Below are 13,796 nucleotides of genomic sequence, written 5' to 3'. Positions count from 1 at the left end.
AAAAGCTATTCGATTGTTTTCATTATTTTCATGGGGAAGCAGTGTTGTAACAAAATTTTAGCTCGAAGAGTGGGTTGAATGTGAAATAGTTACACTGTCCAACTAGAAGAGGGGATGAATAATCATGAAAAGAGAGACTATTGAAAAATGAGCCCTGATGGCGAATCATTGAATTTCAGAGTTGCTGGAGAGATTGGCAATTACGCAATTTCATCCCCGGCTTTCTTAGATGAAGCAGCTGTGGCATGCTGCTTAAATTCGATGCCTATTCCACAAACCCTGTCTTCAAGCTTCTTCCACCCCTCTTGCTCCCAGAAAATTGCCTTGATTCAAACTTCTCAGCGAAGTGAGAAATCACAGGTCCCAAGCAGTCCTGCTACCTACAGACCCCTTTCATCACTGTGAGCCTCCTGTTTCAGAAGATGACCCTCTCATTCATTCATCCAGTGTTTACTTATCTCTGGAACTTACGGTCCCCACTTTCCCTCCTGCATATGTCCCCTTTCTTCCCCTCTGTTGGCTCTTTCCCTCAGCTCATAAACATGTTCAAAACATGTTTATTATTAAAAACACATACACATGCACGTACACACGCACATTCACATCTGGACTTCCAAGCAAGATGACCTTCTCAATTCACGTTTTGAGACGGTCCAGAACAACAAGAGAAATACGAAATTCATCAAATGATGGTAAACTGCTGCAGATGGCAGACATTTGCAGAAATGGTACCAAACGCATGAAGCTGAAGGGATCAACACGTTATATACCTTAAACTTACACCCATGTTATATGTCAATTATATCTCAAAAATAAATTGTTTAAAAAAAACCCATGAAGCTGAAGCTGCAGAACTAATAGACTCTGAGTCTGGAAGGTGGAGGTCACCAAGAGTTTAGCTCCAGTGGGCACTGGATTCTATGAATGCACTTTGTCAGTGAAAGAGAAATGGTTACTTCTCTTTGCTGCCTGGAGCTGTGTCTTCTTTGAAACTGCTTCACTCATGGCAAAGGAAGAGGCAGATACTTCCTTGTAACCAGGACTTGAGCTCATCTGATCCCTGAGTCATAAATACTCAACACCATTCTAAATTCAGGGTCCTGGGAGTCAGGGGATGCAACCATAGACTTTTAAATGATGACAAAAGAATGGTGAGAAAGAAACATGAATCTCGCAATGAAAATGAAACTATGAAACAAAATTCCAAAGCACACAGATGTAATTATTACTGAGACAGCCAATAAAGTGAATAATCAGGATACAAATCATGTATATGAAGTTAAAATAGAAAACAGTTTGAAGAAATACTTAAGTATATTTAGGATCCTCGAAGAGTTAAAGGAATCATATTCATAAAAATGACAAATTAGGAACAACCTACAGAAACAAAACAAAAAGCAGATGGGAAGGAGAATGCAGTAGAAATATTTGAAATTAGAAATATGGTAATTGAAATTAAAAACTGAAACTCTAGACTCACACAAATGGAGAACTGGTGATTGAGAAGAGGAACCAGTTTACCTGTAACACATTAAAAAAAGATGAAGGGGAAAAAAATAGGTAAATATGAAAGCGCATGTAAAAGATATGTAAGATCATTAAAAGGCTCCAGTTGATGTCTAATAAGTATTTTAAAAGAGGGAATGGAGACAATATAATACATGGAATAATAAGAAATATGACTGGGGCTATTGAAGAATTGAAAAATAAAAAAGATAAGTGGCCTTAGATTAAAACTACTGTGAAGGTCTCAATCCAACTTCTCAACTCAACCGTTGTAGAGTAAAAGCAGCCATAAACAATACATAAATTAATGGACATGGCTGTGTTCCAATAAAACTTTATTTATTAAAAAAACAGGCAGCAGACTGAATTCGGCCAGGGTGGCTGTAGTTTGACAACCCTTGATCCGAAGACTTAACCATTGTTTATATTTTCATGTCTGTTCCATGTACAAATTTAATTTTATACATATGATTAATTAACAATGGTTAATTTTTAATATGGACATATATATAATATACATCACACACATAAACCATTTGAAAAGAGGTATCATAACTGAATCATACATGCCTGGAGCCACGCTTGCTCTTCTGAGCACTCACTTTTGGACAGTTCTTAGTACCCATTGGCGTATCTAAAAAGAAGAAATCTCACTCGGAAAACACTGATGAATGATGCAGGTTTTAACTAAAGTTTTTGAGGGGCAATGAAGGAGGATAGACATCACGCCGCACAATGTAAAGCCTCCTAAAAGCCCCATTTGCTCACCTGTTTTTCCCCACTGTCCCGCCCCCTGCAGCAGGCAGCTGACGTTCACCTTTCCCTCCGCTTTCCTCTCTCAGACCATCCTGCAGCCATACTGTTCCTTCCCGCCCTTTCCTCCCTCACCCCGGCTCTGAAAACGCTCTCAGCCCGAGTATCCAAACCACACAGCAAAATCCAGTAACCACAAGCTCAGCAGGAGAAAATCCAGGTCCCCAACCATGGATAGACCACTTTATCTCCAGCACATTCCAGGGAGGAGCTCAATTCATTCTGTCCCAATCTACGTCTGCATCACTGGTTTTGATGATCGCATGGTATACACTGTACTCATGTGCCATTATTTATATAATCAGGCCTCTAATTTTGAACAATTCATCTGCGTACTGAAAATCTTTTATTGACCAAGTTTTTTTTTTCCCTCACAAATTCGTGTATTGTATCAGCCAATACAGTTCATACAAGTGTGTGGGAAACAAATTTTCAACATAAACTCTGGAAGTGTATTTTTTCAGAAAAAAAAAAGTTTTTAAAATAGTAAACAAGATAAAAAGAAAAAAAAGTTCAGAGGGTTAGAAGTCAGCAAATTCAGGTGATCAGGGTCTTAAAATCTTTCATTCTTGTGTGACTATAGGCAAAGTCCCCAAGACTTTGTGGGTCAGCGTCTCAAACAAGTAACAGATGAAAACAGTTGTCACTGAGTCCTGTCACAAAAATAGCATGACTTAAAAATCTCTATTAGTTCCCTGTGGCTGCTATACCAAATTACCACAAACTTGCTGACATCAAACAACAGAAATTTATTCTCTCCCAGTTCTGGAATCCACTTGCAAAATCAAGGTGTCAGCAGGGCCATTTCTCCCTCGGGCTCTTGGAGAGAATCATTCCTTGCATCTTCCGGTTTCTGGTGGCTCCAGGCGACCCCTGGCTTGAGGCTGCATTACTTCAATCTCTGCCTCTGTCTTCACAAATCCTTCTCCTCTGTGTCTGTGTCTTCCCCTCTTCCGTCCTTTATGAGGATGCTAGGCTTTATATTTAAGGTCCCCTCGGATAATCCAGGATGACCTCATCTCAAGATCCTTAACTTCATTACATCTACAAAGATCCTTTTCCCAAAGAAAGTCATATTTACAGGTTCTGGGGGTTAGGACATGGACATTTAAAAGTCCACCATTCAACCCACTGTGATGTTGTTTGTTGGTTTGTTTATTTATTTATTATTGAAGTATAATTGATTTACAATATTGTAATAGTTTCTGGTGTATAGTAAAGTGATTCAGTTATATATATATATACACACACATATTTTTTCCATATGGTTTATTATAGGATATTGGGTATAGTTCCTTGGGCTATACAGTAGGACCTTGTGGTTTATCTGTTTTATATATAGTAGTTTGTTTCTGCTAATCCCAAACTCCTAATTTATCCCTCCCCACCTCCTTTCCCCTTTGGTAACCGTAAGTTTGTTTTCTGTCTATGAGTCTGTTTCTGTTTCATAAATAAGTTCATTTGTGTCATAGTTTAGATTCCACAAATAAGTGGTATCATATGGCATTTGTCTTTCTCTGTCTTACTGTGCTTAGTATGATAATCTCTAGGTCCATCCATGTTGCTGCCAATGACATTATTTCATTTTTTATGGCTGAGTAGTATTCCATTGTGTGTATGTATATGTGTGTGTGTATATATCTTATATATATATTTTATATATATATAATATATACCAGAACTTCTTTATCCATTCATCTTTCAGTGGACATTTAGGTTGCTTCCATGTCTTATGTGTTGTGAATAGTGCTGCTATGAACATTGGGGTACATGTATCTTTTCGAATTAGAGATTTCTCTGGGTATATGTCCAGGAGGGGGATTGCTGGATCATATGGCAACTCTATTTTTAGTTTTTTAAGGAAGCTCCATACTGTTTTCCATAGTGGCTGCATCAGTTTACATTCCCAGCAACAGTGTAGGAGGGCTCCCTTTTTTCCACACTGTCTCCAGCATTTGCTATTTGTAGACTTTTTAATGATAATCATTCTGACTTGTGTTGAGGTGGTACCTCATTACAGTTTTGATTTGTGTTTCTCTAGTAATTAGCGATGTTGAGTATCTTTTCATATGCCTGTTGGCCATCTGGATGTCTTCTTTGGAGAATTGCTTGTTTAGTTCTTCTGCTCATTTTTGGATTGGGTTGTTGGTTTTTTTTGTTATTGAGGTGTATGAGCTGTTTGTATATTTTGGAAATTAAGCCCTTGTCAGTCGCATCATTTACAAATATTTTCTCCCAGTCCGTAGGTTGTCTTTTTCTTTTGTTTACTGTTTACAATATTGATTTTCAATGTTCTGAGAACCCAGAGGGAATAAATCATTCCTTTACTCATAAATGAACAGAATATGAATAGAAGATACTAAATGTCATTTTTCCTAGGTACTGGTGTACATTTGAATAATCTAATTTCTTTTTAGCTCTACTGACATTTATAAGTGTTAGCCATGAATATTAGTAAGATAAACTCAAACTTGAGTAACTTGCTGTTCAACTAGTATTTTTGTTTCGGTCTAAGCGAGCATATCGGTCAATGTTGGAACGGTCTGAGCAGCAGATTAGGGCGGCTTCGGGTTTGGAGGAACTGCTGCAGATCACGCACTTCGAGGACTGGAAGCTGTGGAGATGCCGGCTGAAGCTCAAAAGTCTCACCAGCTCGGACTCCCGCTCCAGTCCCCATCGGTCCACCAGGTTTGCTGCCACTTTCTATGACATCGAGACACTCAAAGGTAGGTGTATGCGTGCGCAGGTCAGTTCTTGCTCTGTATCAGATAGCAACAATGCACCAACTTCTAAATGGTTGAGTAGGGCGGGCCCATGTCCAGGAGAAGAAAGAATAAGGGGTCTTTGACTTCATGGCTTTGATGTTAGTGGAGAATCCTGGTTTCTTCTGTTTACTCCATGGAGAAATCTATTCAATATGATTTTGAGATCAAAATTCAACACCAAGTAGCACTTGAAAATATAGAAATATATTTAACTCAGAGATGTGAGGGTAAACAAAGCCAGAAAGACTGTTGTCAGTAGAAAAACAATTTGAGTTTACTTAAAAAATAAGACAACCTGGGTGTTCCATAACAAGGAGCATTCTACAGCCATACCGACATGGATAAAAATCAATAGATTAAGTATAGATTTTTTGTGTCTTCAAAATTCTGTGATTTTTTTAAGTAAATACGAAATGTAGAAGTTAGAAGCTGAGTTAGAATAATGCCTACTGATATTACTGGGAGAGTAATGGAGGAAGAAATTCTCTAGACCAAAGAATCTAGACTCTGGATTAGAAAACAACATGATTTGAAATAATGGCAAAGACTGTTCCCTAGTAAGGTCTGGAGGTCCTTGATAAGAAAACCATTGTCTGCAGGGGGAGGCTATAGCTCAAATGGTCGAGCACATGCTTAGCATGCACGAGGTCCCGGGTTCAATCCTCAGTACCTCCTCCAAATATAAATCAATCAATCAAATTACTTCCCCCTCATAAAAATAAAAAAAGAAAGAAAGAAAGAAAGAAAGAAAGAAAGAAACCCATTGTCTGTAACATGTACTGCATCATAATGAATGAAATGCTTGCCAAATACAATTGTGTGGCCGCCAATTAAGCATTTAACTTTTTTGATGACATGTCCAAACCATACAAGAAGCCACCGTGGCATTGATGTTCTAACATTTAAAATTTAATTAACATATGATTACCCAGTAACAGATTGTGTCTGTTGAATAATTCAAATTGACTGCTAAGCCAAAATTACTCTTTTCTTTCCCTATAGAATTATATTTATTTTTTTCCATATGTAAAAAAGACCATGTTGTTGCACGAGCCACTGTTGCTGGCTGTGGGGAAGTCTGTGCACAGGCAGGATCAGACCCTTGGCAGCACTGGGGCAGGGCTGTGAGGAGGATGCTTGGTGTCTGCGTGTGTGACTGTGTGTCTAACTGAGTTGAGATAGTTGGAACCACGCCTAGAACCCAATTTAGCCAGAGGTTTAAAGCTCTAGCGAAGCTGTAGTTTCTGCGTGGTGAATAAGCATGGACTTCATGGAAGTAAAGTGATCAGAACTCATCTGGAGACTCAGGGCCTTAACCACATTACGTGTCTGAGGGCCTGAGGCCAGCCTGGAGATGCTCTGAGAAGATGGAGACAGGATGATCAAAACAAAAAAGTCATTGATGTTGAAATTGACACTTTCTAAGGAGGAAACCATAAAAAAAGTGTTTAAATATTTTTTAAAAACATTAAAAATATGGAATTTGCCACCTCTAAAATTTCTCTTATTACATGGGGGATCCTTTAAAGTATTTACTAGGTTAGAAGCAGCAAATTATCAAATCAGTGTGTTATCCCACTTCCAACTTGTTATCAACTTTCCCTCGTGGATTTCAGGGTTGCTCCCTGAGGCGGGGCACTCCTGCTGGGCAATAGTAAAGAAAACAGAGTTATGAAGCCTTTAATCAGTGACATTGGTCATAATTTCACAGGGTTGATTAAAATCTTATCGCTACAACTTTCAAAACTTAGTTTTATAAAAAAGTAAATAGAAAGCAACATTTAAGTAGAATTTTAAACAAAGAATGTCTTTATAAGTTGACTACTTGTTTTGTCAAGAATTTATGATTAATAATAGTGAATTAAGTAATACCCATGTTAATACCTAATGGGTACTTTATCTCATGTTTACAACCTTCATCTCTTTATGTAAATATTCATAACCAGATATTTTAAACGATTTCTTAGGACAGAAGATTTTGTTATGAAAAAGCAAAATTTAGGTAAGTTGTGTAGTGTTTGCAGTGCTTTGCAGCCAGCTGAACATCTTACATTTTGTGTTTTTAGTAATCGAAGAAGCAACATATGAGGAAATTTGAGATTAAGAGTAGGGGGAAAGGAGAAAGGATATGGAAAAGATATTTTAAGGGAATAATTTAGAGACTAGCATCAGATCTGCAGCAATAATATTTTATCTCTGTCCCTTCTAGTGGAAACATGCTCACATATATGGAGATTCAGAATCTGGGCAGAGACCGATTACAAACTTTTGAAGATGGCATAAAAATGGAGCAGAGTTTATCTAACCACTGTGTAACACAATACCCCAAAACTTAGCTGCTTCAGACAACATTTTTTATCTCACAGTTTCTGTGGGTCAGAAGTGCAGCCATGGCCTAGTTCAGTATCTCTCCTTCAGAGTCTCCCCGGAGGCTGTAGTCAAGGTGTCAGCTTGGGCCACAGGCAGCATCTCAAGGTTCGATTGGAGAGGGATATGCTTCCAAGTTGATTCAGAGGTTACTGGCTGGATTCAGCTCCTTGCAGCTGACTGAGGGTCCCAGTTCCTCACTGGTTGTTGGATAGAGGCCACCCTCCTACCATGGGGACCTTTCCAACATGGCAGTTGGCTTCATCAAAGCCTGCAAGCTGAGAAGGCAAGAGACAGTGCCAGCAAGAGATGGAGACTGCTAGCAAGATGGAAGTCAGAGTCTTTCTTAATGTAATCACAGCAGTGACATCCCATCACTCTTCCTGTATTTTCTTACAAGAATTGGGTCACTAGGTCCAGCCCACACACACAGGAGGGGGTTACACGAGGGTGTGAACACCAGGAGGTGGGCATCTTGGATGGTGAGTTTACAAGCTGCCAGTCACAGCTGGTTTTCAACGTATAATAAACTCTACAGTTCCATAGCAAACTAAGTCTTTAAATGTCATCTTTATCATAAAATCGAATCATTTCCCAAAAACATCCACAGAAAGGCTAAACAACATTAAGCATCAAAGTATCAAAATCTAATTTAAAAAATAAACTAGGAAAGAAAAGCAAGTACTGTTTTACAAGAATGCATGTAATCTTCTTTTGATTCCCAGAAGTTGGTTTCTTTTTCTTGTTTCCCACAAATTAGCCAGAATGGCCAGAAGATCACTTCTTTCATTAAAATGAACCGGCTTATTTCATTGTTTTATTTAAACATAGGTATTGGGTGTTTGCAAATGAGAACACTCTGACTTGAGGAAAGATTAGTTCCACTGAAATTTTCATTCATGTTTCTGCCGGGTTTGAATCCTCCTATACTTACTTAAGCAACCAACCGTAATGTATTTCCTGATGGTGCTGAAAGCTACCCGAACCTGGCTGCAAGTAGAAGACATGCTATCCAGCTGTGTCTTATAAATTGCTTAATAAATACTGCTTACATGTTATTTCTTTCCATGCATCTTTTCACTTCCTTATTAGCCAGCTCCTCGAGATGTACCCAGCATAGTTATATATAGGACGTGATGTTCATCACTAATGGAAAATAGAATTATAATCTACAAAGGTGTTATATAAATGGGAAGGAACACAGATTTTGGTTGTAATTTTTCTGAAAGCAATCTCTGGGTAAAAAACTAACCCAAAATACCCATCAAGTAAAATAAGCACTACGCATGCCAGAATGACTATGTTCAGCATAATTCTGGCCCACGTTGGCATGTCAGGGCCATTTCTTCTGCGGGCTCAGCCAGCTGCCTCTCCGCAGTTATAGATGAGGAATGGCAGAGGACGCAGTGCAGCCCTCGAGAGACGTGCGTGGAGGTGGCCAGCGAGCTGGGCAGGAGCACCGACACGTTCTTCAAGCCTCCCTGTGTGAATGTGTTCCGGTGTGGCGGCTGCTGCAATGAAGAGAGCCTCGTCTGTGTGAACACGAGCACCTCGTACGTTTCCAAACAGGTATGCGGACATCAGCCTGCACACCCTCTCTGGAGCCCTGATGCTGATTGTGTTGACAGCCACAGCTCAGCTTCCAGCCAAGTGCTGTCTAAATGCTTGAGGTGTGTTATCTCATTCAACCCAGAAACAAGCTGAAAGGGCAGCTTTTTATCTTCCTTTATAGTTGAGGAAACGGAAGCTCAGAGAGGTAACTTGTGGCAGAGCTGTGCTTCAAATCCAGGTTTGTTCGGTAAGTTACAGGATACAGTGTTAGTCACCAACGGAAGAAGAACCTGAACCCTTGCCAGTTACTGAACCCTTGTCAGTTACTGTCTGTCTGATGCTATAATGTCAAGAATCAGAAAATCCTATGGGAGTTACTGGAACAGACATTAAAAGGAACGAAGACAACCAAAGTCTTATGTATTCGTTAGGTTCGGTGTTGTTCAAATGGAGTGACTGAGGAGAGTTTAATGAAGGCTGTGGGCAGGGTTGGGGAAGGAGGGAGGCCTGGTGAAGTACCCAGGGCTGGCAGAAAGGGGAAGCTGTTCCCACCCTTAGACTGAACAGGCAAGAGGATGGAGCAGTTATGGGAGCTCAGAGAGAAAGTGGAGAAGAGGGCTAATGGGTGGGCTGGAGGAGTGGCAGCCAATGCCAACCTTTAGCCCAAGAGGGGTGGGGGTGGGAGACAAGGGTGCCCCTAGATCAGGTCCATAGAGGTCAGCATCCCTGTGGGGAAGGAAGGAGAGAGGATGGTGTCTCGGGAGAGGCAAATGGAGAATATCCAGCTCAAAAGACCTTTGAAAATAATCCTCCAGTCCCTGTGAAAGAAATGATTCTTCTCAGGGGGAGGGTGTAGCTCAGTGGTAGAGCGTCTGCTTTGCATGCAGGAGGTCCTGGGTTCAATACCTCCACCAAAAATAAACAAATAAATGAACCTGATTACCTCCCCCACTAAAAAAAAAGAAAGAAATGATTCTTCCCTACTCCATCTTATAAAATCCCTTTTGCTCAATAGGTAAGTTTTTCTTTCTATCACTACCATATTGTTGTAAAATGTGATAAATGTTGCATAGTAGGGCAGTAATAACAAACTTAGGAAAATACTTAAAAAGAGTAAGTCAAACTACATTTCCATTGGTTCTATGTTGCAAATTCCTCATGCATGTTGACATATTCATGTAATTGTCACATTTGCCTAGACAGTCTTTTCCCATGATTATGAAAAGAGATATTACAGTAAAATTACATATGCATTGAATATATTCATGTTAGGTAATTATCTTAATTGGACAGAAAGAATGGAACGCTGGTTTGTTTGGTAACAGGTCAACTTATCCTTAATTTTTCCCTTCTAGTAGCCCTTAAAATATCCCTTAAACTGTAGAGTTTCTTTTCTAAATTCTTTTCAAGAACCTTGGAACATGTACAAATTCTGACTTCTATTTGACAATCAGGGAGAAAAAAATGACATAAGTATGGCTAAGCATCAACTGTCAGTAGAAACAAAGCTTGCATAACGTAGGAGGCTTTAGTTCATGGCCATGTTATACCCTAGATTGCTGCTGAAAAATTTCGCAAGAAGATGAAGTTCATGCAAAATAAACAGTTGAAAAACACTCTCTTAGACTCACAGAAGTTCCATTACATAGCGAAAGGTCAGGATAAACACAACTTTAATGGATTGTTTCCACTTAATAGATAGTTGAGTACTTTATTTTGACTGCTGTATTCAACAAATGAGTAGTTTTAAAGAATGTGCTCAAGTGGAAGTACACAGCAGTTTTTCTTTTCAAATATGCATATCTGAACATTTTAATAGTAGTTTTTTTTTTAAACTACCTCTCAACCCAAAGTTACAGACTATTCGGTGAAATATCTCTTAGAAACTAAGTGAATAAATGAATACTCTGTGTAGTAAGGACTGCATGGAATGGTGATTGAATGGACAGAATATTAAAATCAAGTTCAAATTCATCCATGTATCAGAGAACCCACTCTGAAACAAAGTAATTGATATTTCTCTAAATTCTACTTGCTGAGATCCCATCTCGCTTCTTCTGGTCACAGTAATTTCATTCTCAAAAGTAGTAAGGCATATTCTTAAGAGTATCCCCCCTGGCTCTAGAGTAGACTGACTGGGCTCAAATCCCCACTCTTCCAATCAGGAGTTCTTTGGCTTTAGACAAGTTATATAACCTCTCTGTACATCTGTTTCTTCACCTGTAGAGTGAGGGGAGGGTAATTTAAAAAGCCCACCCTCTAATGTTGTTATAAAGAGTAAATGAATTAATATAAAAGTGCTTACAACAGGGGCTGGCATGTAGAAACATAGAAAAAATGATATTGATGTTACCTGTAATTATTTGTTTTGGGCGTGATGATCTTGTTTCAGTCAGTGATTACTATGTAATGCTGCATAAAAAACACCCTAAAACTTAGCGGCTTCAAACAATGATAACTTATTCTCATTTATGTATCTGAGATTCAGTTAGTTCAGAGTGGGCTGGACACCAGGTTGCAGGTTGAATCTAGTTCTGGTCCCTGTGTCTCTCATCCCTTGGACCAGCAAGCCTGCCAGATCATGCTCTTCTCATGAGAAAGAGAGCATGAGAAAACAAGCCCCAGAACACACACACAATTTCAAGTTTGTGCTTGTGTCGTGTCTGCTAATGTCCTGTCAACCAAAGAAAGTCACATGGCCAAGTCCAAAGTCAAGGAACAGGAAACTGTATTCCTTCAATGGAGGCGGCGTGGGAAGGGATAAGTAAATATTTTTTAACAATAACCTATTACCATGGTCTCAAAGAAACTTCACAGCTATAATTTCATTTAATCCTTACAATTTACACTCAGATTTAAAGCAGGAGCAGGGACTATTTTACAAGGGTACCAGGGACACCAAAAAGTTAGGAGATTTGACCAAAGTTAAATACCTGATAAAGTTGGATAAGATCCCAGTCTTCTGACTCCCAGCCCAGCATTCTTTCCATCATGCCAGCCCTTATCCTTACTACTTCTTAATGGACAACTTTGCTAAAATCACCACCATAAGAGATAAAGGCAAAAATGCAGACAGTAGACATTTTTTTAAAAATGTGTATTATAGTTATCTTTCTCTACTACAGCTCTTTCAGATATCAGTGCCTTTGACATCAGTACCTGAATTAGTGCCTGTTAAAGTTGCCAACCACACAGGTTGTAAGTGCTTGTCCACGGCTCCCCGCCATCCGTACTCAATTATCAGAAGATCCATCCAGATCCCAGAAGAAGATCGGTAAACATTTCTTATACTTCATTATGCTTGTTCTTGCCACTGCTAAAGTGTGTGTGGAGAATGCTTCATTAATTATAGAGTCATCACACTCTCTTCAAGCTCTTCTTCTGTGAGCTTCTAACGCAGATCTACAGGTAACTGTTTGGCAAATATATATATCTATTCTTTTTTTTTAATTAGGTGTTACATGGATATTGCAGTAAGACCCAAAAGCTCAGTGGTTATGAACTCAGAATGTCAACTTGTGAGCACTTTTGTTCTCATTAATGTGCATAGTCTAATGTGGTTGTAAAACTCTACTCCAGTCTCCAGTTTTGCATATTCCAGAGCAAGCATTAGATTAAATTTATTTCAGGCTGTTTATAAATTTAAGTCCCAAAATTAGGAGGGAAAAAACATTCCTGGAGTCTCTAGGGAGTGACAAAACTCCCTGCATCCGATTTTGGCAATTTTTTAACCCTTCTGCTTAAGATTACCGAATGGGAAATCTTATTCTAAGTGAAAATGACTTAAAATTAATTTGGACTTGGACATCTTCTTGTGAGGATTTTGTGATTCTTCATGAGACAAATTATGACCCCCAAAAGTGTTCTAAAAGCAAAGTAAGTGATTGATTTGGTGGTGGGGGGAAGCATTTAATATACAGAACAAAGGGAAAATTATAACCACTGAATAAAAATATAAAGTAACTAAGTTGGATACTTAGGTCTTGCAAAAGTAAAGGAGTGAACACTCTGTGTGAGTAGCAAGTGAAGGATGAGCTGGTGGTTATATGTTAGTTAACACTGAGCCAAGAAGACCCCTCTGCCTTTCTCAAGCAGAAAAGGAAACATATAAAAAGAACGTTTATCCTCAAGACGTTCCCGCTGTCCTGGTCAATGTTCTTACCTCCATTTTAAAGAAGATAAGGCTTAGGAGCTATGTTAGAACACTATTTACTTTTGGTAAAATAAGCTCTGTTGACAGCTAATTTGCATAGTTTTAACACCAATCTTCTTAAAAAGACGGTAACTTGCCAAAATGACAGTTTAGTTTCCAGAGGTTTCCACAGAGAATATTTGTAATTACAGAATTACTACCTAATAGCATGCAGTTCATAAATATGAATTTAAGCTCCTTAAAAATCTTAACAAGATCTTGTGGTAGCTCACAGCGAAAAAAATGCGACAACGAATATATGTATGTTCATGTATAACTGAAAAATTGTGCTCTACACTGGAATTTGACACAACATTGTAAAACGACTATAACTCAATAAAAAAATGTTTAAAAAAATCTTAACTCTTCTCCCCTTGGAAATGTACTCATTATTTAAACAAATGTTCCAAAGGTCTGATGACCCTTGAAAGCTTTAAAATCTGATTTATTGTTTTCTTTTCCTAGCTGTTCCCATTCCAAGAAACTCTGTCCTGTTGACATGCTGTGGGATAGCAACAAATGTAAATGCATTTTACAGGACGAGAATCCCCTCCCTGGAATGGAAGGTAATGATAGCACTAGTGAAATAGTAACAGTAATAA

At 38.8% G+C, this 13,796-nt stretch overlaps 1 protein-coding gene across 1 annotated transcript in view; it reads left to right on the top strand.

Moving 5' to 3' along the window:
* Positions 1-13,796, top strand: part of VEGFD (vascular endothelial growth factor D) — a 34,443-nt gene that overhangs the window by 13,777 nt on the left and 6,870 nt on the right. The window contains exons 2-5 of the mRNA XM_006194198.3: positions 4,835-5,045; positions 8,830-9,020; positions 12,128-12,276; positions 13,660-13,760. Of these exons, the coding sequence (XP_006194260.1) occupies positions 4,835-5,045; positions 8,830-9,020; positions 12,128-12,276; positions 13,660-13,760 (652 nt within the window). The remainder of the gene's footprint in view (positions 1-4,834; positions 5,046-8,829; positions 9,021-12,127; positions 12,277-13,659; positions 13,761-13,796) is intronic.

Source organism: Camelus ferus, chromosome X (genome assembly GCF_009834535.1).
Source record: "Camelus ferus isolate YT-003-E chromosome X, BCGSAC_Cfer_1.0, whole genome shotgun sequence".
In the NCBI taxonomy this organism is placed as follows: Eukaryota; Metazoa; Chordata; class Mammalia; order Artiodactyla; family Camelidae; genus Camelus; species Camelus ferus.
The sequence above is the reverse complement of the archived record's forward strand: the minus strand, read 5'-3'. Positions and strand labels throughout refer to the sequence as shown.